Source organism: Rhinatrema bivittatum, chromosome 13 (assembly GCF_901001135.1).
Source record: "Rhinatrema bivittatum chromosome 13, aRhiBiv1.1, whole genome shotgun sequence".
NCBI lineage: Eukaryota > Metazoa > Chordata > Amphibia > Gymnophiona > Rhinatrematidae > Rhinatrema > Rhinatrema bivittatum.
In genome coordinates this window covers 59,090,073-59,112,925 of record NC_042627.1, presented here as the reverse complement: position 1 = coordinate 59,112,925, position 22,853 = coordinate 59,090,073, and the positions used below count along the sequence as shown (strand labels likewise).

The 22,853-nt window shown below is 44.0% G+C and overlaps 1 protein-coding gene across 2 annotated transcripts in view; it reads left to right on the top strand.

Annotated features, from left to right (window-relative positions):
- ATP8B4 (ATPase phospholipid transporting 8B4 (putative)) overlaps window positions 1-22,853 on the top strand; it is a 255,565-nt gene that overhangs the window by 99,570 nt on the left and 133,142 nt on the right. For both annotated transcript variants that reach the window (XM_029575708.1, XM_029575709.1), the window contains exon 6: window positions 8,013-8,074. In XM_029575708.1, coding sequence (XP_029431568.1) covers window positions 8,013-8,074 — 62 coding nt within the window. The remainder of the gene's footprint in view (window positions 1-8,012; window positions 8,075-22,853) is intronic.

Here is a 22,853-nt window from a genome sequence, read left to right as displayed (position 1 = left end):
CTTAAGTTTTTTTCGGAAAGTTCGAGGGCAAGGTTCTAGTCTGAGGTCAGTGGGCATATTGTTCCAGATGGTTGGACCCGCTGTAGAGAATGCTCGTTCTTTGGTGGATGATAGTCGCGTGGCTTTTGTTGGGGGAACTTGCAGGGTACCTTTGTACGCTTCTGTACATGTCCCGCACAGAAACCTGAGGTCTGCTAACAAGGTTCTACTAACTGTCTTATGATAAGCACCCCAAAAGAGACTCTTTAGGAAATTAAAAAGTCATGGGTTAGGAGGCAGTGACCTGTTGTGGATTGGTAACTGGTTAAAAGGCCGGAAACAGAGGGTAGGACTAAATGGCCAGTTTTCCAGATAGAGAAAGCTCATTACTGGAATACCTCAGGGATATCTACTGGGACCTGTGCTGTTTTAACATATTTATAAATGATCTGGACAAGGGAATAACAAGGGAGGTGATCAGATTTGCAGATGACACAAAATTATTCAAAGTTGTTAAACAAACAAACAAACAAAACAAAACCACCTAGTAGATTGTGAGGAACTGCAGAAGGACTTTGAGACTAGGAGACTGGGCAACTGAATGACATGAAATTTAATGTGAACATGTGCAAAGTGATGCAAATAGGGAAAAATAATCCCAACTATAGGTCCACAGTTCTGAGTTCTGTATGGGGAGTCACTACCCAGGAAAAGGAGATTGGGTCCTTATGGACAATATATTGAAAGCTTAGTGTTCAGCGGTGGTTAACAAAGGAAATAGATTAGCAATTATCCAAAAATGAATGAAGCATAAATGGAAAATATCGCACTGCTTTTGTATTGATCCATGGTTCAACCGCACCTTGAGTCCTGTGTGCAGTTCTGGTCACCCCCATCTCTAAACAGATAGCAAAACTAAGAAAGGTGCAGAGATGGCCCACAATTATGATTAAATAGGGTTGGAATGGTTCCCCAATGATAAAAGGCTCTGCAGATTACAGCTCTTCATCTTGGAGAAGAGACGGCTGAGAGAGCACGTGATAGAAGCTTGTAAAATCAGGAGTGGGGTGAAACAGGTAAAATCAGGACGGTTATTGACTAGAACAAGAGGAAACTTCATTAAAGTAACATCTAGCATGATGTAGTTTCACAAAGATTTGGACAAGGTCTTGGAGTAAAAGTCTATAAAACATTATTAGCCAGGTAGACTGATGAGAACCATTTTTATCCTTGTGTATTTGGGACTAGCCAGACTCTTGTGACCCGAGTTGAGCCCCCATGGACCTTGGTCTGAGCTAGCATGGCCTCTCTTTTGTTCTTCCCAGCTCCTACTCTCTCCTTGCTGTTCTCTTCCATTTTCCTATGTTCCCTTTCTTCAGTCCAGCCTCCTATTACTTCCCATTCCCTCCCTTTCCAGGTTATCAATGTACTGCTATGCCTATAAAAGAATAGCATGAGTAAAATATGTGCGGGATTGTTGTTAGTGTGTTTCCTGTAAAAGATACGGACTTATATCATTTTATAACATTGCATGTAAATGTTTCTGTTATGGCTTGAGCAGGCTAGTTTGCACTCGCGATGGTTCGATGAAACGCACTAGAAGTTCTGGGTCTGAGATCTGGAGCATGGAGACTGAGTGCTGAAACAAAAAGTTCCAGTTTCTCTCCGTGGGCGAGAGAGATCTGAGAGGGGTAATGTGGAGCCTCTAGTCCAGAGCTTTCCAAACTGTGTGTCGGGACACGTTAGTGTGTCGCCTGCAGTGTGCAGGTGTGTCGCGCAAGCCCGGTCAACTCTGATGCGAGTTTGGGCTTTTTTTTTCCTAGAGATTCACTTTTTTTTTCAGTTTATGGGTTGCTTATTATTGGGTGATTTTTGCTGTCAATCGCGTTTTTTTGGGGGGCTTGGTGGGTGGAACGAGCCCAGCCATCCTTGCATTGGCTGCTGCTGCCGATGAGGCCTGGCCATGAGGAGTACTGACTGCAAGCAGCAGTGTCTGGTGATCATGGAAGGGAGTGAAGCACTTAACTGGCAACAATCAAAAAGACGAGGTACATGAGTGTGGGGGCCAGACATGTGCTGGGGGGAGAGAGATGAGTGAGTGGGGGGCAAACGTGCTGGGGGGACAGACATGTGCTTGAGGGGGAGAGATATGAGTGTGTGGGGGCCAGACATGTGCTGGGGGGAGGAGAGAGATGAGTGTGTGGGGGACAGACAATTTGTTTTATTATTGTTTCTCATAAATTATAACAATAACATGAATCTTGGAATATATATTTTTAATATAAATTTAAGGTTTTCATGAGAGAGGTTGTGTCGTGAAACATTTTATTTATGTATATATTTAAGGAAACATACATAAATTGTCGAAATATGTTTCGTTCGTTTAACCTTTAACCTCTGGTTTACTAGTAGACTGAATTACCGTGTCGTGAAATTATGTTTGTCTAAAAAGTGTGTCACCAACATGAAAAGTTTGGAAAGCTCTGCTCTAGTCCAACGGTTAAGCCAGCCATCCAAGGGGAAAAATCAATTGTTTTTCTAAGCTGACACATTAGATACTGCCGGTAAATCACTCCGTGTTCCTTACAGATAAGCTGCTTCCAGAAAATTATACGCCAGATTGCAAATCTTGTGAAAAATGGAAACAGAGCAGCTTTATCTTGCTGTAGCATAAAGTTTTAATTTGAAACTTAACTTTTCCAACCAGAAAAACCGGATTCTGAATGCCTGTGTTTACTTGGCCACTTTATCTCCAAACATAGCAGATCTTGAATTTCTGTTTTAAAAAAAAAAAAAATGTATTTGTTGGAGCATGTAAGGACAAATTCTGCGGAGGAAAAAAATCCATTCATTAGAAGAAGCATTCTTCTAGACGTTGCTTCCCCCGCCTTTTATTCTCTTGATAAGTTTGGGCCCCTATTCCACAGTCTTTCTTGTTTTCTGTGTTATATCATTGGATTACTGTCCTCAGGAGTTAAGTTACTCCGCGATGAACCATTGTTTATTTAAGAAAAATGTGTTCACTGTGAAAAACAGATTAAGGCAAAAACTTTGTGATTTCAGCTAGATCCAGGGTGACGGCAGAAGGCATTCAGAATTAAAACCACAGGACAGACCGTGTTCTTTATCAAAGAAAAATGTCCTAAAACAACTTAACCTTTTGGGTGGAAGTCAGGAGGCAGGATTAGAATCATGTTCTGTTATCATACAATCTTGTCGGCTGCATTTTTCAGAAAAGCAGAAATATGAATATTCCTAAAGAATTCACTCTCCCTTCTTCCCCTCATCCCTCACTACAGCAGGCGGCCACTAGATGGCAGTGCTGCGCTAAGCAGATTTCAGTGGAACTAGAATTTCTGGCAGTAGCAAAAAAAAATAAATAAATAAAAAAATAAATAAAAAAAGGTTTTGACTCCCAAAATAAAGCACAAGGTCAAGTGCGACCGCTTCATTGTTGAGCTTGTTCCTAACACGCAGGTTTTCCCCGGAGGCCAGAAGTGTTTGGTTTTGTTTCCGCTATGCTCATGAACTGCTTTTAGAAGATGTTCACAACATCAAAATACTTTAGCGCCGTGCAGCATTTCTGTAAAGAAAAAAACATTAAAAAAAAAAAAAAAAAGGCGGCAATGGCCCAGTTTCAGCTTCAAAGAAAATGAGAAAACGCAAGGACGATGGACTTTGTGTGCCAGAAAAGGTTTTACATTCAAAATGCTCTAAATAAACGAGAGGCTTAGTGGTGGGGAAAACCATTTCCAGCCAGAAGGCGCGGCACTGTCCGAGTTTATTAAGTGGAGTGGGGGGTGGGGGATGAAATGGAACGATCTGATTTGCTGAGCTTTTCAGGCTCCGTCCGTGCTGTTTACACAGTTGCTGCCTGACATTAAACATGCCGAGCAGCCTGATGGCTCAGCTGTATGACTTCTAGGAAAGGAAGCTCTAAAGCTTACCTTCTCTCTGGAGGACAGGCCTTCAACCACATCTTAGAAACTGAATTGTGCGGAAACTGCCAAGAGGGGGGAACACATTCTCTGAAAAAGTCCAGCATCTTCTATCTTGTTGCATCGAGCTAGCTCAGTAAGCTGAAGTGCCCCCATGGCTCAATGATGCACCTTAAATATTCCCAACCTGTTGCTAGTCAGTGGAGAATGGGATCCCAGAGCAGAGGTGGAGCAGGAATGAAAACAAGCCAGAGCAGTATTGAACTGGTAACAGTTGCATCCTATTTTTTAATGGGAAGTTATTTTCTTAGGTCACAAATGGAAAGGGACTTTAAATGTAAAAATTAAACTAGGGCCCAGGCCTGGTGGATGAGTGGTAATGCTGCACGCTGGGGAGGGACCTGGTTCACTCTGCTTCCTGGACTGGCCAGGGCTGGGGATACTACAGAGGCAGCATTCACAGCTCTGCTGGGGAGAGTGTTGCGTTCGTGCCTGCTCTTGCCCATGCTCCACCCTCTCTACCTCTGAGGCGACTCCCTTCGGGTCTGATGGACAGTTGCCGCCACGGCTTCTCCTCACCGTTTCTTCCCGGAGTCCCCGGGCTGGCCTGACGCTGCGGATCCGCCGTGTTCCTGATGACGTAGGGCATGCGCATGCTCCGAAGTTTGTACTAGCAAGGGCGCGAACCTCGGGGGCGTCCCCCTGTAGTGATGTCATCCACTTCCAACATAAAAGGTCTTTGCTTACGCTTACCAATTGAGTTAGCAAGGGATTGATTGCGGGGATCATCTTGACCTGCTTCATTCTCCGCTGCTCTGCCTCTTCGAACTTACCAAGGGTACCCGCTCCTCGGGGGCCCCGCTCTCTTCTCTTGTTTTCAGATTACTAAGACGGGATCCGGTACTCGCTCCTCGAGGGCCTATGTCTCTGAATGCTCAGAAGACTCCCTATTGCCTGGAAGCGATCGCAGATGCTTCTATTCCAGTTGCATATAGGAACCAGTACTCGCTCCTCGAGGGCCCATGTTCCTAGAACTCTGAAGATTCTCTTTTGTCTAAGACGCTATCGCAGGTATGGAGATTGTGAGCTATTAGTACAGATTGCAGATAGGAACCGGTACTCGCTCCTCGAGGGCCCATGTTCCTAAAACCCTCCGAAGACTCTCTTCTATTTCATATACAGATATTGTGAGTTCTTATTTCAGGTTGCATATAGGAACCAGTACTCGCCTAGAGGCTCCTGTTTCTGAATATACTAACAATTCTCTATTGCCTAGAAACCATTACAGAGATAGATAACCGTGAGTTACCATCGCTCTCTCAGAGCTGTCCCTGGAACCAGGAACTCTCTCCTCGAGGGCCTAACTCTCTCCAGCTACTGAGCCTTCTTATTAATCTATGTGAGTATATCATCTGCTTCTGGTTATGTATCCAGCATACCCTGTCTACTCACAATCTATGAGTCTCTCTCTACAGCTCAGCAAACCCGGAGATAGCAGTTCCAGGATCTGAGGGACTTCAGCCCTGCCGGGCACATCAGCTCACTACTGCCACCTCTGGTGGTTCTACTACCTGTCTAATAAAGAACTATCTGTGTCTGTCTCCATACTCCAGCCTAGCCGGTGGTCCCTCTCATGATATTCTCCTGAGGGTGCTGTCATCTGCCATTGGCCCAAGGATTCACCATTCTACATTAGAGTGCTCATCTCTCACACTTCAAGAGCTGAGTACAACAAACTGCTACCTTGCAGTCTAACCCTCAACTGTTGCTAACATCTCCTTCCTCAGGAACTGTATCATAACCAATTGCTACTTCTTAGCAGGAACCATACAGATGGCCAACACCTCCCTTCAGGGGAACTCTCGTATATCAGGTTGCCACTCTGTGCGGAGATCCATAACAGATACTAACTCCTCCCCTCTGGAAGAACAGATCTTATATGGTTGCTGACCTCTCCCCTCTGGGGAGCAACTCCATAACAGTTTGCCAACAGATTGCTAACCCTAGCAGAGTCGCTAACAGATTGCTAGCTCCTCCCCTTTGGGGGAGCAAAGCTCAACAGGATTGCTAACTCCTCCCCTTGGGAGGAGCAAACCCTAACAGACCGCTAATTCCTAGCAGCTCCTACAACAGATTGCTAACTCCGCAATCCAACTCCTAACAGAGAGTCCCAGTCATTGTGCGATGGCGACACCTAGTGGCCAGATTTAGGGGCCCCAGTGTTGCAGAGTTCTGGAGGGAGTTCTGGCACGTGGCTCCCAGCTTGAGGATTGTCATTGCTAAGTGAGTTGGGGGTGGGGTATATAATGTAGGAGGGAAACCCACTGCAGGGTGGCCAATGAAGACTCACGGCACCAAAGCCGAGTGGAGGCTGGTTCTGCTTGTGATGGAAACCTAAAGGAGCAGGAGGAACCAGGCCAAAAGCAAAAAATCCCCATTAATTTCAGTAAATCCGGTGCTGTCTATCTAGCAATAGATCTCAGGAGCTGACATGAAATTTGGGATTTCCATCTGTTCCACCAGTGTTTGTTTCATAACATCATCCCTTTTCTTGAATCTAAAGAATTTTATTTTCATCTGTTTTGCTGGTTATTCCCCAGTGTAGATTCTGCCCCATCTTCACACATTCAAGAGAAAGCTGATTGTTTTAGGTGGAAGTCTGGCTTTGTGCTTTTTTTGTTGGAAGAAAACATTTATTTATCTATTTATTTATTTTAAATCATTTTTATATGCACAATCCAGTGATCAAGGTGATTTACAATATGGACTTACATAGTTAAAACTAATTATGTTACAAAAATTTAAAAATACAGACTAATGATAACATTTAGCCTATTTTCCCCTGAACTTATATAACTTATATACTGAATCTATATAAGTTATATAAGTTCCCCTGAACTTATATAACTTATATACTGAATCTATATTCAGTAGGCCACCAAGTGGCAAAGTTATCTGGATAAGATTAGTTGAATAGTCATCGGGACAAGTCTCTTGCTGAGCATGCTCAGTTGATATTCTCCAGATAACTTTAGCCGCGCTGCTGAATGTACCCAGATAAGTCCAAAGGGAAAAAAAAAAAAGCTGTCAAGCAGGCCCAATTTCCCTATCGCCCACCACCCTAAATAATTCAAAACCATATTGATGCCTAGCACCAGATTTCACCCCCCCCCCCCCCCCCAAATAATTAAAGCATGTTGCAAGCCATAGTGGCCTGAGGTCCTACTCCTGAAATTAAATTCAAAGGCCTCTCATCAGGCCCCCCTCCTTCCATCCCACCCAGGTCTCCTTCCCGCACTGTCCTGCCCAATCCAGAAGCCCCTGAACCTCCCATAGCTAAGGCGGGAGGCGATAGTCTTACCCTGATCCCAGCTACGTCCAGCCTACACTACCAGCGTTGCCGTCGGAGCAGTGCTGGGCGTGGCTACGTTTGTCCTCTTCTCGGAACACCTCTTTTCAGATCCAGCTAATGACTTGCCCGGCCAAAATGTATCCAGTCAGCAGGGGCTAATATTTAAAAGCCTAGCTAAGTCCTGAACTGAAAAACCTTTTGAATATGGACCTTGTACTGTATATTCTTTTCTCTAATGTAGGGTTATGAGATGATTGAATTTTTTCTGACTTGGCATGCATGGGTTTATAAATTAGAGAGAATAAATTATTACATATGCCGGGCCTGATCTTCCTCAGAAATTGATGTTCACATATGTTATTTACATAGGAACGTAGTAAATGATGGTCTGACCTGATTTTTTTTTCCTATCAGTGGTGGCAAATCTAGGGCACAGAGTGGCTGAAGCAGTACTCCTGGCCGTTTGTACAGGCTCTCAAAAGGCAGAATGACTTCCAGCTCAAAATGAAAGACACTGCCCCGAGGCTGCCAGCCAGCAGCTTGGTAATTCCACATCTGGTTTGCCTTTTTAAGGCACCAGAGATCAAAGGGGTTCCCCATCACTGCTATATGTTCACTGTGTGTAAAATATATAACCAAACAAACAAACAAAAAAAGATATAGCATTGAGATGAACTAAAAATCTGTAGAGTTTTGATAACCAATATTAACTTTTTTTTGTTGTTGTTTTTTTAATATTGCAGTTCCGCCATAAGACTGATAACCATGTAAACAACCGGCAGTCTCAGGTGCTCGTGGGTGGCAAGTAAGAAATGACTGTTTATAGCTTTTTCTTCCGCTTGGGTGCTCTCCTTTGCCATGGTACACTCAGAATAGTTTGGCATATCCTTGTCTTTGGGAAGTTACAGGACAGACACATGAAGATTGCTGCTCACAGATAGGTCAATCTGGGTTTTCCTCCGGTTTAATGCTGCTTGGGTGCATGTTAAGCGGGTTCTGATGTGCTGCAAGCAAACATGATATGCAGAACCCTAACTGGAAGATGGGTGCTAACTCTGCTTCAGACCTATGCCATAGGGACCCCACTGTGTTGCCGTCAAAGCTGCACCATTGTATCACCTTATCATGAACACTGATTAGTATGGACTGATTATTATTTGTGCCACTTGCAAACTTATAGCTCATTTGAATCTTGAGAAAACGATAGTCCTCCAAGGACATTGCCATCTGGCATGATCTGGACAGCATCAAGTGCTCAGGTGGGAGTGAATGTAGTACAGTCCAAGAAATGCCTTTGGCTTGGCCCATGGTTGTACAGTTCTAAGAGAGTGAGGAATGTCGTCAACAACGATTCAGAGGGAGAGAGTTCTTCAGGACTACAGCTGCTATAAAGCAGGTTATCGGACCTCTTTAAGAGATAGGCCTGCTTGTACGTAAGTTGAAGGGAGCTTACATACAAGCAGGGCCTGATAATTAAATTTGAAAATAATTTACAAGAGTACCTGAAAGAGGGCAGCAGTCAGGGGCCGGTATCCACATCACTTTTGGCTAGTGATGATTTTGCATTTTTTTCTGCCCTGGGTTGTGTCTTGTGCTGTAGCTTCTGCTGTTAAACTGGTTTGATTCTTCTTTCCGCTTCATTTTTACTTTTCCAATTCTCAATGTTGCCCATTTTAAGCTGGAGTTGGGTCTATCAGTCCTGAGCTTGTGTTTTAAGCACTGCTAGGTAAGAGGCAACTAAGTACCATAGTCCAAATGGGAATGAATTATTTTGAGACTTGAAGGGTTTGCATTTAGCAAATTTGCTTCATTTTAGTTTTAATTGAATCTTTGGTAACTGTGCTAGTTATAAAAAAAAAAAATCTTGAAGGAACATAGCAACATCTAGGGGAACGGAGACTCTGTGTTGGAGGAAAGAAATGCTCTTTCACCTAGCACATTAGAATTAAAACAGAAACTACTATAGGTTTAATTTTTCCATAAGCAAAGGCTAAAAAGCATTTCAAGTGCACTGTAAAGTCATCCACAAGGAACCTCATAATGGTATTTTGTTTGGGGTAACAGAGCTAAGCTGTAATTAAATTTTATTATGATAAGACAAAAGATATCTGAAACATGTCTACTTAAAATGAAACATTTGCTAAAAATTGAATTACGTCTACAGAACACTCCAAGCTAGAATGTTCAGTTCCTTTAGAAGTAATCTGATTGGCTTCCACTAGCAATCGTTTAACTGGGTCCCAGATGCACAAGCGACTTACCCAAGGTCAGTCAGTCAACAGCAAAGTCTTGAACTCTTGTCCAAGGGCATCTCCTGAATCCGGGTGCAGTGCTGTAATGTCGAAACCATTTCTCCTCGGTGGAAACCAGGTTTAGGAAGGGGGAAAACTTAATTTCCTGCTTCAGAGATTTTATTATACAGTAGTAAATGTGCTGTCATGTGAGTGGCCTGCACTGATGCTGGGGAAGAAAGGTTCGGGGTGGCTTCTTGGTTTAGCAAAGCTTAGCTGTGGGGGCTTTATAAGGTGGGAGGATAAGGATAGTAAAGATAGCCACTTCCTCTTAAACCACAATAAATTTAAAAAAAGGCGTGCCCCCTGGAAACGTAAGTATTTGAAATTACTTTTCTCTGAATCTGGAAAATAAACAAATTGAGTGATTTTTCTTGTTAATCTCACTAAGAACAAAGACAATCAAGCTTCACCCCAATTTTCGGCCCTGTATAATATCGTCAGGCTTTTATTTTTATCCACGCAGGGGCCAGTGTAATAAAGTGGGTTAACACTATTGCATGTGTTAAGTGCATGCGTTAAAAACACTATTAACACAAGCAGCTAGTTTACAGTGCCATTAACATTTGTAAACTAACTTGCAATAGTGTTAACATGAAATCTCTGTCAATTTTCAAAGGGTTTAGGTGATGAACTTTGGGAGTTAGATGCCTAAACCTGGCACTGTTGAAAATTGCCTAGGGCTGAGTCCCTAAATTTGTGTCCCTAAAAGGTGGATATCTGTGGGAGTAGAGATAAAAGTTAAGCGCATAGAGCTGATTTTCAGCGTTTGATAGCTAAGTTAGAACCTTATTTATTAAGCTGCGTTAGGCCATTTGCCATTGGTAAACGATCTATCGCAGTGATAATGTTTGGTATTTAAAATATCATGTGTTATTCTACCCTGGCACTGCAAGTATGCTAATGAACTGATTAGCATGCAAATTAGCTTAATGCATGTAATTCAATGAATGCAGCTTGCCTCAAAATCACAAGCCACGTTATTTGATTCCAGGTTAGCTACAGCTCAAGAGTGCATCGGGATGCTAACGCACATCCCAGTGCTGCTGGGACCATACCTTGAAGGGGCCTAGCAGCCCTGAGTAACACCCCCGAAGTATGGGTAAGACTCCAGGGGTCTCTACAGACCCCTGTCCACCCACCCTGCCACCTCTAGAGGTGGCCAAAGTTGTCAAGAAAACGTTTTCTATTTTAGAACCTCTGGGCACAGGCCCAACTGTTAGCCTCTCTCCTTTGACAAAATAATCACCCTCCCAGAGGCTAGCCCCCGGACCCCCCACCCTAGCCCACCCTCCTGACACCCCCCTTGGACTTACCAAACTTGCCCTTGTGGTCTGCTGGGGCTCAGAACATTCCAAGGCTCCAGACCCGGCAGTGGCCATTGTCCAGAATAGTGCCAGCTGCTCTTATTACATGATGGGGCATGGATTGGCTGGCTGGTGCCATTTTGGGAAGTGGCCATTGCCAGGTTTGGAGCCTAGGGGCACCTCAGGTCCCCAACAAAACAACCAGGGCAAGTTTGGTAAGTTCAGATGAAAATCCTCCTAAATTTAGGATTGAACATTTTTTTGATAATTGACCCCTCAGTACCTGAAAAGCTTATCTGAAAGGTGTACCAGATGGGTGGTTAGGGAATTCTGCTTTTGCCCACAGCTGAGAGTAGACTCATGGCCAATTATCAAGGTGTGTTTTGAAGTCCTCTGTCACCTGGGAGATATAGATTGCCAAATTTTACAACACTGGATCAGGAGCTATGGTCATTGTTAATTTCTTTAAACCCTGGAAAGTGCAAGAAATTTAATTTTTTCACCCTACAAAGCTGAAGACTGAACTGGGGCCTGAGGCTTTGAGGAGAGAAAGAGTATTGAATAATGAAATTCCAATGGGCAAGAAGTTAGCTGAAGAATAACAGGACACTTGACAGTCAGATAACAGTTTGAGAATGTATTCTTTGAAATCTCAGGCTGAACTGCCCTCAACTTGGGTGTGACGGTCAGATCCTGGCCATATCGAATCCTAGAGAACAGAAGGGTTAAGAGATGGAAAATATATTAAAATTAGGGGTAATAGTGGAATCTGAAAGAGAATGAGGCAACCTCATTGTCCTAATCCTTGATCCAGACACAACAGTGAGATTTTGCTTTGATTTTCAAAAAGTTAATACTGTGTCTAGGTTTGAAGGTCATCCCATGCTTACCATTGATGAACTCTTAGACATTTAGCTATAATTAGTTTCATTTCAAGGGGTACTGGCAGATTTCTCTCATAACTCAAAACCCAGGACAGCCCTTTCCACTCCCTCAGGGAGTGGAAAGGGCTGTCCCTGGGTTTGTCAGTTCACAGTAATGGCTTTTGGCTTACTTGGGACCCCAGCCTTGTTTCAGTGCCTTATTAACATGGTGCTGAGGCCTCACAAGGACTACTTGGCAATGTATATAGATGACATTATCTATAGCAAAAGCTGAAGAGGCCATCTTAACAGGCTTAAAGCTATACTTAAGTCCCTATGGAAAGCAAATCTCACAGCTAGCCTCAAAAAGTGTGTGTTGGGAAAATCAGAAGTAAAATACCTAGGATACTAGAGAAGAGAATGGTGTAACTTCTTGCAGGTAGAGCTGCTGCCCTCATAGTAATGTAGTAAATGAGCACATAGACTCAAATGATCCATCTGGTCTGCCCAGCAAGTTGTTAAGGGATGTAGAGTACCCCATGCCTTCTGTTAAAGGTTCAAACTATCACTCCATGCAGGTGACCCCCAAGCTTTCTATTAAGGGTTGTAACTGTCACTCCATGCAGGTTACCCCATTCAGAAAGTTGCCATGGGTTTCCCTGTTTCTTCATTCCTATCCTCTAGCCATTAGGGTTCCTCTGTGTTTAGTCCATGCCCTTTTGAATTCCATAACTGTTCTTGTCTTCACTATCTCTTCTTGGAGGGCATTAAATGCACCCACCACCCTTTCTATCAAAAAATATTTCCTGATATTTGTCCTGACTTTGCATTGTTCAGACTCGAGCTGCACACCAGAGGTGTCTATCATTTACTCTTCAATTATTTTAGTGAATATTTTTAGGTTGATTATTATATCTGTGTTTCCCAACCGTTTCCTGGAAGCACGCCTAACCAGTCAGGATTTTAGGATGGCCTTGATGAATATGCATGAGAGAGAGTTGAATATATTGGAGACCCAGGATATGCAAATCTATCTCATGCATATTCATTGTGGCATCCTGGAAAACCTGACTGGTTAGGTGTGCCTCCAGGAGAGGGTTGGGAAACACTGCTATATCTATTATATTTAAAAATACATCAGAATGATACCTCTTTAGATTGTCATCAGATCGTGCACCTCAATAATTCAGAGTTTGAAATGCATTTACTGAAATGTGTTTGGAACTAATTTGTAAGTTAAATGAGGGTCATGCTGTAGTAAATGTGTTGTTTATCTCAGTCATTTGGCAACCTCTAAATATGCCATAACAAAAGAACTCTGGGGAGATATGAATATTAAATGGGCTCAAATATTTTCTTTGTTTACTTCCAGCTATGATTCAGAGAGCATACATTTTATTTTTTTTGTAAGATTTTCAGATGGCTCACTAAACAGGGCACCTTACAACAATTAAAAGCAACGAGAGTCTTGGTGTCACGTAAAGTGCAGTATGGACAGTTACACGGCAGAACTGAGAGAATTAAGTGTCTGAGGAAGCCAGTTTGAATAGGTGGCTTTTCATCCTTTTTTTTTTTTTTATTTCCACAAGGATGCCAGGGTGGTGGCCTCCTGGAGGTCAGGCGGAAGTTTATTCCACATGGGAGGGTGCATGGTATTGGGAGGAAGCGTGCATAGCATGCGGGACAGTAAGGAAAGTGTGAGATTTGGAACGGAGAAAGCGAGCAGGGACAATACCAGCAGATTACGGCTGCGAGAGATTGAAGGAGTACGTGGTGGATTTATTTGAAAGTGAAGACGAGGAGTTTGAGCACTGGCTGATACCTGACTGGGGGGGGGCCAGTGCACAGTAGAGAGAGGCAAGGAAGATGGACGAATGGAATTCTGAAGAAAATTGAAGGGCACTTTCAAATCGAATCGGGCGGACCAGTGGCTGATCTGTTGCAGCAGCCTGGTCTGGAGACGAAAACTGTATACAGAAGTAAATCGCAAACGTTGGCGAGGAACAGATTTAGCAATGTTATGAAACTGGAAGTAAAGCACAGTTCTGAATGTGGGCAGTGAGAGGAAAAACCAGGATCCAGTAGCACATCAAGACTTTTATCAGGGCCCAGCATGGCATGTTCTTATGTTCTTACTATCCAGGGTGAAAAAAGGGATAGTTACAACCCAGAGAAGGGGTGAATATGTGGCCCACACTAAAACTAAAGAACATATCTGATAAGCTACTATTACTACAACTACTTATTCATTTCTACAGCACTTCTGGACATGCACAGTACTGGGCTGCCGAGGTTCTACAAAACATGAAGATAATCTACCAGATAAGTAGATGCAGTCAGTTAAGGAATGGAGGGCTCTGGCTAGAAACACAGATCAGAAAACTGTTAGCCCAGGACCTTTATAGAGAAGATGTCCAGGTTATATCCTGTATTGTACTGGAACCATTGAAAACAATCTAAATTCAGGTCTCAACCCACTCCCCCGCCCACAATTAATTGGTAGAAATAAATCTAAAATTACAAAGACCTATGCAGTGTCCAAAAACATAGCACATCGAGTTCTCAGGAAACGTTACCAATGTCCTAACTTTGAAGATTTTTACAGCAAAATTCAGATTTTCTAGTTTCAAAAGGATTTTCCCATTATTTGGAGCAAGGAGTTACGTCCCAATAGTTTCTGACTGTTTTGATCAGCTGTACAACGCCTAAGGTTTTAAAGCAAATCCCTTTCAAATAATTACTTGACAGTCAGGCCAAGTAAACATTTTCTTAGAAGCCATAATATACTGTCTTTTATTTATTTCTATTTAGCTCATGCCTTTTCCTGTGTTTCCTCTTTTCTTGCTCATATACTTGGTACCTAGGCAGTAGATGACATTTCCAAATTCTGGTGACTCAAAGAGGTAGGCAGCTTCCAGCTCTCGTGGATACTAATCCGCTCAGGTTTTCAGAATATCCTTAATGAATATGCATGAGTGAGATTTTCATGCAGCCTGCTTCAAATGTATGCAGATCTCTGTCATGCATACTGGGCAATATCCTGAAAAGTTGAGTGGACTGGTGTCCACGAGGCCTGGAGGCTGCCTACCCATAGTGGCTTGTGGAGCCTTAAACCCCGATAGGCTTTTAACACGGAGTCTAAGTCCAGCATTGTTTTCCAGTGCCCTGCTCTTTCATGGAGAATATTTGTGGGCCAGGAAAAGTCATATCATGCCAGTGCAATTATCTGATTCAGTCTTTTATTTCCTTCTAAATGGTAGACTTCCAGCATTAAGAAATGCAGATCAGTTGTTCAGATTTTGTCACACTTATAAGGATGTGCTCAAATTATTTTCTTGGAAAAAAAAATACTTGCTTTGTTGGGTTTTTTGTTTTTTTTTTTAGCAAACCTTCCTATCTCTAGTTCTTATGAAAAGTCTGCCAGGTTAGTCAGAAGGAAACTGTCTTGCTCCAGGAGGCTCACCCTGCCTCTCTGGCTTTCAGCCATTTCTAGCCTTCCTGATGTTGACATCTGGCAATCTTTGTTTATAATGTTAAATACTCTTTGGCCAAAAACCACTGGAAGCATTCTTCCCAGCTGTACATCCCAGTCAGTTTCCACATTACTTGTGGACATTTTATGAGATATGAATGTATTGTACCTGAAAACCTTGTAAATTTAGGATCAAAGTGGATCTGGCATTCAAGGTTAAAAGGAGTACAGGAGGAAAAAGGATTGATATTTGTCTGGACTGCATTTTGGAATAAGGAAGTTCAAATAAATTGTGATTTTCTATGTGGCTAATGTCATCTCAATCTGTTGTTCAAAATCCCCCTACAGTTATAAAATATTAGGAAATAAAGTTTGGAAAGCCGGAAAACCTTGAATGGTTTGGCAGAAAAAGCTTTTAAAGTGCTATTCTGATACCACTAAGAGATGTGTTTAAAGTAACTGTTAATTCAGCTGGTAATCATGTGCATTCTGGAAGCAATGAGCAATGCAAGTACACAATCAGTATAAAATAATTGTGCATAATTCCAGATGTTGCGTACCACTTTAGTCTGCAGTCTGGGTCCCTTTGTTTGATCAGGATACTGTTATTGGAGGTCAGTTATCAGTACTGAGGGCACTCTCTGACAAACCCAGTTACGTTATAGCTGGCTGAATTGAAGCTGATTTTCAGCCATAACCTAGCCAACTAGACTGGGGATAAAATGAGTTCAAACCTTGCCAGCTAGGGGAGAGAGGTTTTCTGTGCTATTGTGCATGTCTGAGGCACTTGTACGGTTCGAAGGGAATCAAAGATTGCTTCAGTTGTCTTACACTGAAGTGAGTGACAGTGTAGGTTGTCGATGATATCACTCTGACACAAAATGGCTCCCTCCATGTAGAGTGTGTTTAAAGTATTGAATGAAAGTGGAAAATTATTTTAATGGGATGGCACAGTTGTGCTGCTGCCCTTTTCCAAGCTCCCAAGATTACAGTCTGAAGACGGTATTTTAATGAATAGCCCTGAACCGCTTGCCTATGTTAGGTAATTACCTGATTTTACAGCTAAGCTTTTAGTTTAATTAATAAAATTAGCATACTAATTAGGTAACTGCCTTGGAAAATCTAGCACACAAGGCTATGATAATCATGGGGGATTTATCCTGCGAGTAGAGGTCTGGAAGCCATATGGGCTTCAGGCATTGTCAAAACTTGCAAACAAAGCACTTTGCCAAAAAGGAAAAGATGAAGCCTTTTGTTAGCTATGTTGCTGGTTTATAATACACACTTTGTTTATTCTCCTATTCACTTGCATTCGTCTAAAGAACTTCCCCTAAAACGGGACGCCGGAACGAGTCCAGCTATTGCATGAGCTTAGCTGCAGCGTCCGTTTATATGTAAAGATCTGACCAGAGTCACCAGCAATGCTCCGGCATTTCTAGCAGTTTGGACTTCCTTCTGCTGGTGGGGCAGTGCACTGGTACCTGAGCATGAGCTAGTGGGGTGCCGCCACTTAAAACATTGTATTTCCCTTGGACAAAGGAAGCACACGCTCATCTGCTGTGCCACTGTCAGTCATCTCCACGTGACACCCTTTCTCGCACCATCTCCAAATGAGTTTGAAGCTTTTTTTTTTTTAAACTCTCCTTGATCAGTTTTTTGTTGGGTTTTTTTTTAATGTGCAGTTTATGTTCTTGAAAAAGGGGAAGTTACCTGGTCACCTGCTGTAGATGCTCCCAATTTGATGTTTTAGCTGAAATAGAAAGGGTGCATAGGAGCCGGGGGGGGGGGGGGGGGGGGGGGGGGGGGGGGGTGTGGGGGGGGGGAAGGTTCCATGGGTTTTGCTGTTCAGTTCGAGCAACAGCTGGGCAGAGCAGAGATGTGTGAAGAGTCCAAGTTTGAAAGGTGCAGATGTCAGGAGAGGGCGGGGATGGGGGGCAAATCAGCTGCGGCAGCTGGAATGCTGGCGTGCAAGGCTCTGTCCCGAAGCTGACAGGAAATCATAGTATTGGGGATGGGGCTACCATGATGGCGGGAGGGTCCGGAGCGGTTACCCCTAAGGACGGCCCTGCACTTGAACCAGGCTGATGTTTGCCTGGTCCGAATGTGGCGAGGTTTTCAGATTTTCATTTGTCAAAATTTCCCCCAGCAAATCTGGGGGGGGGGGGAAATCCGATTGGATGTGGTGCTGCCTTGCCACAGATCCAAGGATGCATGGGAAACTGCATCAGGTTTACCTGCGGTGGACCCCTTGAATGAAATGAATCTGCTGAAATGCTGATGCATTTTTGCTGATTCGAAGGGTTCGCCTCATATGCAGGTAATAAGTCTTTTTAAATCCAGCAAATAAATATTATCTGTCTATAGATAATTATACATCTGTCTATGTCAAAGTTTACCGTATTGATTTGACAAATCAGACTTCTTGCAGACTTATCAAGCCAGGTTGTTGACATTCTTTTTGAAGTTTGCTCGTTGTTGCTGTGGAGCCTTCAAGCCTTTCTGAGTCGTGTGTTTGGCAGTATTAAGTAGGGTTTGCCAAGCACAGCAATGCAGATCTTTGGACACACATATTTTTGAAATACAGATTAAAAAAAAAATCTAACAATTTTGTCTTTCAAGGTGTAAAATCACACTTTTTCTCTAAACCCAGGCTTGTGTGGCACCCTGCAGAATCTGTGCATTGACTCCAAATTCTGTGGCCTGTTTTTACATTTTGAGCTGGTAAAACAAAAGTTATAGCAAAAATAGAAGAGCTTAATATTTTTCCGTCCAGTCCAATTGCAGGGTGCTGAGCACAAGAAGGGTGTCTTTTGTGTTTTTCCTTTTTTGTTGGTGGTGTTGAAACAAAAGTTATCCCAGGACAAGCAGGATGCTAGTCCTCACATATGGGTGACATCATTGATGGAGCCCTATTGGGGAAAACTTTCTGTCAAAGTTTCTAGAAACTTTTGACTGGCACTCTGAGCCCACTGAGCATGCCCAGCATGCCATGATATTCTCAGCTACAGGGGTCTCCCTTCAGTCTTCGTTTTTCCGCGCTGCTGTTGGCATCGCGGAGCAAGAGCCTGTGTGAGTTTTTCCTCACAGTTTGATTAAAAATCAGATTTAAAAAAAGCATTATTCTCTCCCATATCGGGGTCTCTCGTATTACCACCGGTTAGTGAGTAAATTTGGTCTCTTTATACTCTTTGAGTAAAAATTTTTTCCTCTCATGTTTTCTCTCATTTTCATCGACGGCTGTCGGTGAACAAATATGGCCACGGGATTTAAAAAATGTCCCAACTGTAATCGGACAACGTCCATTACAGATCTACACCTCGAGTGTGTCCTTTGTTTAGGTCAAACACACGACGTAACAACATGTCCCAAGTGTGCTGAAATGACCGCGAAGGGAAGAAAGGCCCGCCAAGAAAAGATGGAGCATTTATTCCATCTACAGCTTCTGCCTTCCCCTTCTACATTGACTCAATCGTCTCCGGGTGGAGTCTCTAAACGTATAATACTGAAAAAGCGTCATCCGGAAGGCTCGGGGGATCATTCATTGCCGACACCATCGATAGCATCGATGAAGTCAGCGACGGAACACCGTCTGAAGCATCGCCATCAGCACAGACACCCATCGATACCAGAGGCGCTTCTCTCCCCGGAGGAATCGACCGCGAAATGGCCTAGACTCCAGGAAACACCGGTGTCTTCGACGCCAAGGCTTCACCCCATATCGAAGCACCGATAGTCGAACCTCCACAGGGCCCTGTGGAAGGACCATCGACACCTCCAGCGCCACCACGTGTAGCTGCTCTGCCTGCACCAGCTATCACGGAGGAATTGACGGATTTCATCCGTCAAGCGGAGCTTCAAGCATTGAAGGATCAGCAGACATTGATGCCGGTGCCTGCACCGATGCCGGTACCACAACCGAAGTCTATACTGAGGCGACCATCGATGCCGATTCCATCGCCGATGCCCAAACTGATACCATCGATGCTGATGTCACCTGGGGCTCCAGGACATCCGGAGTTTGCACTGTTCCAGCTTCAAATGAACAGATTCGATGAAATAGTCGGTGCTCTTCCATCGACTCCATCCAAGCCACAAGAAGTCCCTGGACAGATACCTTTAGATGATCCACAGCCAGGTCCTTCAGAGCTTTCTCGTCCACCAAGGTCTTCTCCAACATCTCCACATCAGGACGACCCGTATGATACCTGGGATGACAGACATATTGACACTTCTTCTGAAGGATTTATGTCTGATCTTCTCCTCCAGAAGAGCGAAAGAAATCTCCACCGGAGGATTTATCCTTTACAACTTTTGTTCAGGATATGGCAGACACCATACCGTTTACTCTGGTAGCTGAAGAGGACACAAGACAGCAAACACTGCAGGTCCTCCAATTTGTGGACCCTCCAAAACAAGTCTTGGCTATACCTGTCCACGAAGTCCTCCTGGACTTACAGCACAGACTCTGGGAGCACCCATGCTCAGTACCAGCCATAAATAAGAGCGTGGACACCACTTATTTGGTACAATCTGTCCCTGGCTACCAGAAAGCACAACTGCCACATCAATCAGTTGTTGTGGAGTCTGCACAAAAGAAATCTAAACCGATAAGGCCTCATTCCTCCACTCCTCCAGGCAAGGATCATCGATTCTTGGATTCCCTGGGCAGAAAAATTTATCAGGGAGCCATGCTAAACACAAGAATTGCATCATATCAGTTATATATGACACAATATCAGAGAAACCTGTGGAAACAGATGCAAGATTTTTCAAATTCATTACCACAGCAATATCAAGAAGCAGCCCAAGCAATCATACACAAAGGACTTGAAACTGGCAAGCACGAAGTCTGAGCCGCTTATGATAATTTTGAAACGGCCTCCAGAGTAGCGGCCTCTGGTATAAGTGCGCGTCGCTGGGCATGGCTTAAGGCCTCGGACCTCAGGCCTGAGGTCCAAGAAAAATTGGTTGATTTGCCATATGTGGGCGACAACCTTTTTGGCTCTAAGGTACATGATACTGTAGCACAATTAAAGGAACACACAGAAACCCTGCGCCAACTGTCGTCATTTCCACAGGACTCTGCTACACCGTCATCTCGCCGACCTCCAAGGAAGGAATCTCGATGACCCTTCTATAGATAGAAGTGTTATTACCCTCCAGCATCAAGAGGCAGATCTTCAAGGCTGCAGCAAAGATCTCAGCCCAGGCAACCTAGAGCTGCTAGGCCTCAACCTCCGCCGCAGACGGGACCGGCTGCAGGATTTTGAGGCCATCACCAGAGACCAAAGCCATCTCTACAACCCTCAACCAGATCTACCAGTAGGAGGCAGAGTATCCTCCTTTTACAACCATTGGATACAAATAACAACAGACCAATGGGTACTCGCAATAATATCTCATCTCAGTTTTGTCTCAATTCCAAGAGATTCTCCTCCAAAACATTTTCCATTAAGCAAAAATCACATAATCCATCTTCAAGTAGAATTATCCACCCTTCTGAGAGCCAGAGCTATAGAGCCGGTGCCCAGGACTCAGCAGGGCAGAGGATTCTATTCCCGTTATTTCCTCATTCCAAAGAAAACCGGATGCCTATGTCCCATTCTAGACCTCAGAAATCTCAACAAATTTCTGAAGAAAGAAAAGTTCAGGATGGTTTCTCTAGGCATCATGCTTCCACTTCTTCAAACAGGAGATTGGCTTTGTTCTCTGGATCTTCAAGACGCTTACGCTCACATTCCATTATTCCCTCCTCATCGCAAGTACCTGCGCTTCATGGTGGGTTATCAACATTTCCAGTACAGAGTACTACCATTCGGACTTGCATCAGCTCCCAGAGTGTTCACAAAATGTCTGGCAGTATTAGCAGCACACTTACACAAAGAAAGTGTCCATGTTTTTCCTTATCTAGACGACTGGCTCATCAGAAGTCAATCTCAAAAGGAACTCTGGCTTCTCTCAATCGAACAATTACTCTACTTCACTCCATGGGTTTTCTCATCAATTATCAAAAGTCCCATCTCATTCCGTCTCACCTGCTTCAATTCATAGGAGCAGAATTGAACACCATACTTTCAAAAGCTTTTCTACCCGAGGATCGGGCAGACACACTTTCTCTGTTGGCAAACTCGCTACACTCAAAGAAACAAGCAACAGCTCATCAGTTTCTAACCTTACTAGGCCACATGGCCTCCACAGTTCATGTCACTCCTATTGCAAGGCTAGCCATGAGGGTAACCCAATGGACTTTAAGATCACAATGGATCCATGCCATTCACCCACTGTCTCTCCAATTCAAGTGACTCCCCAGTTAAGATCATCTGTACTTTGGTGGGCGAACAAGGAGAACTTTCGCAAGGGCCTACCCTTCCAGCAACCAGTCCCACAGATATCTTTAACTACAGATGCATCCACCTTAGGTTGGGGAGCTCACATAAACAATCTCCAAACCCAGAGTACTTGGACAAAACATAGAAACATAGAAATGACGGCAGAAGAAGACCAAACGGCCCATCCAGTCTGCCCAGCAAGCTACGCAGTTTATCCATTTTTTTTAAAAATCTTCCCCCCCCCCTTTTTTTTCTCCCTCCCACCCGTCTCTATTGGCTTCCAGCACCCTCCGGCCCCAATTCCCTTCCACCCCTCCACCAATGCAGAGAGCAGCGCCGTATCCGCATCCCAGTGAACATCCAGCTCAATCAGGGGTAGCAACCGCCGCAACAAGCAGGCCACACCCCTGCCCCATACTCTTACCCACCTCTGTTTTGTTTGTTTGTTTGTTTTTGTTTTTTTTTTTTTGTTTTTTTTGGGTTTTTTTGTTTTTGGAGATGGCAGCCCTCCATCCTTCTGCTCCGTGAAGGTGGAACACAAACCACTGGCCACTGGCATCCTGCTCCGTGAATGCCTCTGTGGCTACTGCTTCTCCGTGTAGTGTTTTGCTGCCTGAAGGTGGAACACCAACTACTGGCCACTGGCATCCCGCTCCGTGAATGCCTCTGTGGCTACTGCCACTCCGTGCAGTGTTTTGCTGCCTGAAGGTGGAACACCAACTACTGGCCACTGGCATCCCACTCCGTGAATGCCTCTGTGGCTACTGCTGCTCCGTGCAGTGTTTTACCGCCTCCTCTATATTTACACCCATTAGACTTGATGAATACACAGTGTTTATCCCACGCCCCTTTGAAGTCTTTCACAGTTTTAGACTTCACCACTTCCTCCGGAAGGGCATTCCAGGCATCCACCACCCTTTCCGTGAAAACTCGAAGCAACATTTCAAATCAATTTCCTGGAACTTCGAGCTATACGTTATGCGCTGCATGCGTTCAAGGACTGCCTTTCATACAAGACTGTTCTGATCCAAACGGACAACACAGTAGCCATGTGGTACATCAACAAACAGGGAGGTACAGGCTCGTATCTCCTTTGTCAAGAAGCCGCACAGATTTGGAATTGGGCCCTGACACACTCAATGTTTCTCCGGGCCACTTATCTGGCAGGCATTCACAATGTAGTGGCAGTTCGACTCAGTCGTCAGTTCCAACCACATGAATGGTCCCTGGATCCCTTAGTAGCAACCAGGATGTTACAACGTTGGGGCAACCAACAATAGACCTCTTTGCATCACACCTGAATCACAAAGTGGACAAGTTCT